This window comes from Patella vulgata, chromosome 7 (assembly GCF_932274485.2).
Source record: "Patella vulgata chromosome 7, xgPatVulg1.2, whole genome shotgun sequence".
Lineage (NCBI taxonomy): Eukaryota > Metazoa > Mollusca > Gastropoda > Patellidae > Patella > Patella vulgata.
In genome coordinates, this window is record NC_065885.2 from 60,544,317 (window position 1) to 60,547,556 (window position 3,240).

Genomic DNA, 3,240 nt, shown 5'->3' on the forward strand with positions numbered 1-3,240 from the left:
CATCAAAAATATTCAAAATATTGGAATATTGTTAAAAAATTTACCTTTTTTTTTTTACCTTTTTCTACAAAATGGCCCATTTTTCACACTTTGTATGTCTCAAAATGCCAATATTTCCCTATTTCGTGGAAAGTCTGAGGGCAAAGGCATTTATTTCTAGAAACCTTGGCCAGTATACAAGAAGACAAGCTGCAAATTGGTTGCATTGAAGGTAACTGTAAGGAACTATAATGAAACTTGTAAGCCCACCCCCTAAAAATGTTGCTGTGGTAATAAATCCAACTTGTGTCCACGTAAGTAATACTGTTGATGGAATATGGCTAATAGCCATGCTCTTCTATCCCTGGCTTATATACATACATACAAACACATGTACTTGTAAGAAGTATGAATCATTTATTAAAATATGGATTCATAAATGTAAAAAGTGCTTTATTCAGGTGATAACCAGCCACTCTAATAAAAGGGTCACAAAACACTTTTTGTTTTAAAAAAAAGGGAATATTTCAGTATTTAAAATACTTTAACAATCAGAGGTATCCTTGAAATTACATAGTGTAAATATTTCGGGAAAGCAAGTTGTTTTAATTTTTAAATCAATTTCCTGACAAAATGAGGTGGAAAAAGGGAGTTTTGACATAATTCATAGCATAAAAGGAGTATGAAAAGGCTATTAATTAATATTTTATTGTTTTGTGAGTGCCACATTTTGAAAGATCACCACAAATAATAGATTTACACCCAAAATGTAAAACATTAAGCTGCAAAAGACACATCTACAACATATCCAATTTGGGGTGTGGACTCATTTGTAAAAAAATGTCATAGGATTACATGTTTGGCCATAAACAAAAAGTCTTAGGAATCCTTGTAACTATTTGTTTGTGCAAAATAAAATGCCCGGTTACAATTCAAGCACAAAATCCACTTACTGTTAATTTGGAGTCAATATTTGTTCAATTGAATATCCAAATATCATGTTCAAGAAAAGGGGTGGGGTGGGGAGGGTGAGCCAGTTTAAATGAAATGAAGACAGAGAAATTTCCCTGCAAACACATAGATTTTACTTTCTCGAGAAGGGAAATGCAACAATTTCGGGGTTTAAAAGATTAAAGTTGTGTTAAGTCAGAGGAACACAGCAGCAAAATGCCGTTCACTCATGTTTTGGAAATTCTAACATACCTCAGCAGTACATAATTAGACTAAATTTCTTAATCTTTAAATTTCTGACAATAACATGGATACTTTTTCAATATCTGACATACACATGGATCCTTTCCAAGTTATCTAACAATAAAAATAAAAACATCCAACACATTTTGTTGCATTTTACAACAGATGAACAATTAAAATTTTGACAGCAATATTGGGGGTAATCTGGAGAATTTCAGACAACTTATTTCAGACAACTGAGTGAAAATGATATTTTCCTCGGTTGACGAATGAATGAGAGGAAAATTATTTTCTCATTGTTGCGGAAAAGTGTTTCCGTACTTTCTTTAAAGTAGGTTATTGGTTACGCGTTGTCAAGACGCGATACTGCGAGACAGACAACACGGGTTTTTGTTTTGATTGAATTTCTACGACGTACTAATTATGATGTCTTCCGATGATCATATGGAGTCAGATACAAGAGTTTCTGCAGCTAATTAAAATCTCAGAAACGTGAATTGAAGCATTACCTAGACAGAAAATTTGAAACAGAAATTGCTTCTTTGAAAACGGAAATTAATGGGGCCTCCCGTTCTGTAAAAAGATTAAAAGATGATAAAGAGCATGTATGGCGAGGTAATGGTAATAAGGATCAATTTCTGTATAATTCTGATTTGGCTGATAATCTCACCCAAGCATTGTGGGGCATAAATGTTGGTAAATTGGATCATACAAAATATATTATTCATGATTGTCTGGGGGGTTGGATGGCTGAATGGTTAGCGTGCGCGCGCTGTCTCATACAGTCTGTCATTGAGTCGACTGGCGTGGTTTCGAATCCCCGGTTGTACGTGGCAAGGAGTAGGGTCGCCTGTCCAACCTCGTGGGTTTTCTCCGGGTCCTCCGTTTTCCTCCCACTGCTAAAGACCCCTACGCGCAAGCGAATTATGTAAATAAAATTAAAAACCATATGTTAGTCCCGAAATGACCTAGTTTGTGTCGAGTGGACGTTTAACCCCATTTCTCCCTCTCTCTCATGATTGTCTAGCTAAAAGATCAAAACTTATCAAAATAGCTGATTCATTTGACGCAGGATGGGAGACTGTAAAGTTGTATGAAACCCACCCCCTTGCTGATGATTCTGAAGATAAGAAAATAAACAGAGCTGAGGCATCAGCGTTGAGAAAAAAGAAGGAGAGGGTAACAAAATTGAAGTCTAAACGTAAATGACCACATTCTAATAATGTTTCTTTTGGAGTTTCTACAGCACAGACCAGGAATATGTATGCTAACCAGAATTATTCCTTTCGCCCCTTCCGAAGAAATCAGGGATCCTGTTATGCCTGTGGAGAATTCGGCCACTTCAGGAGAGATTGTCCAAATATTGGATCAGAAGCAGTATCAGCCATCAACCAGCAAAACTCATGAAGATAATGATTTTTTGAAAGATAAGTACTCAGATTTATTGCATTCCATTGGAGGGGGTTTAACTAATGATTATTATGAATATGAATCAGGATCTGCAGATATTATTGTTAAAGGTAGATTAAGAAGAAACATTTCTTTTTGGGAGAATATTGGTTCACCAGATTTTATTTTAGATACTATAAGAAATGGGTATAAAATTCCATTCTATTCACAGCCTGTCCCTGGTTCGATTTTTGAGAAAAATAACAGATCGGCATTAAAAAATCATGAATTTGTAGTACAGGCTATAATAGATTTAGAAAGTAGAATGTTAATTGAAAGGTGTACAGTTCCTCCTCTAGCAGTTAACCCTTTGTCAGTATCAGTACAGAGTAACGGTAAAAATAGATTAATTTTAGATTTAAGATTGGTTAATAAACATGTATGGAAGCAAAGTGTGAAATTCGAAGATTTAAGAACTGCGTTGATTTACATAAAAACTCATTCTTGGATGTTTAGTTTTGATGTTCATTCGGCTTACCATCATGTGGACATTTTCCCTGCTCATACAGGTTACTTGGGGTTTTCATGAGAATTTAATAACGATATAAGATTTTATAAATTTACAGTTCTACCATTTGGTTTGACTTCGGCTCCATTTATATTTACGAAAATAACAAG

General features: G+C 34.8%; 1 protein-coding gene across 1 annotated transcript; it reads left to right on the forward strand.

Moving 5' to 3' along the window:
• The first annotated feature begins 230 nt into the window (after window positions 1-230).
• On the forward strand, window positions 231-2,670 carry LOC126827899 (uncharacterized). Its single transcript, XM_056102324.1, has 3 exons — window positions 231-269; window positions 1,662-2,042; window positions 2,167-2,670. Exons 1-3 carry the CDS (start codon window positions 231-233, stop codon window positions 2,380-2,382), a joined length of 636 nt encoding a protein of 211 aa, XP_055958299.1. The 3' UTR covers window positions 2,383-2,670.
• Window positions 2,671-3,240: the final 570 nt, after the last annotated feature.

What these genes read in the sequence shown, in the direction of transcription:
- LOC126827899 (XM_056102324.1), top strand. Translation starts at nt 231, where the DNA reads ATGAAACTTGTAAGCCCACCCCCTAAAAATGTTGCTGTG. An exon ending in CCCCTAAAAATGTTGCTGTG is followed by an intron (nt 270 to 1,661) that starts GTAATAAATCCA and finishes TTAAAATCTCAG; the next exon opens with AAACGTGAATTGAAGCATTA. An exon ending in CCTGTCCAACCTCGTGGGTT is followed by an intron (nt 2,043 to 2,166) that starts TTCTCCGGGTCC and finishes AGTGGACGTTTA; the next exon opens with ACCCCATTTCTCCCTCTCTC.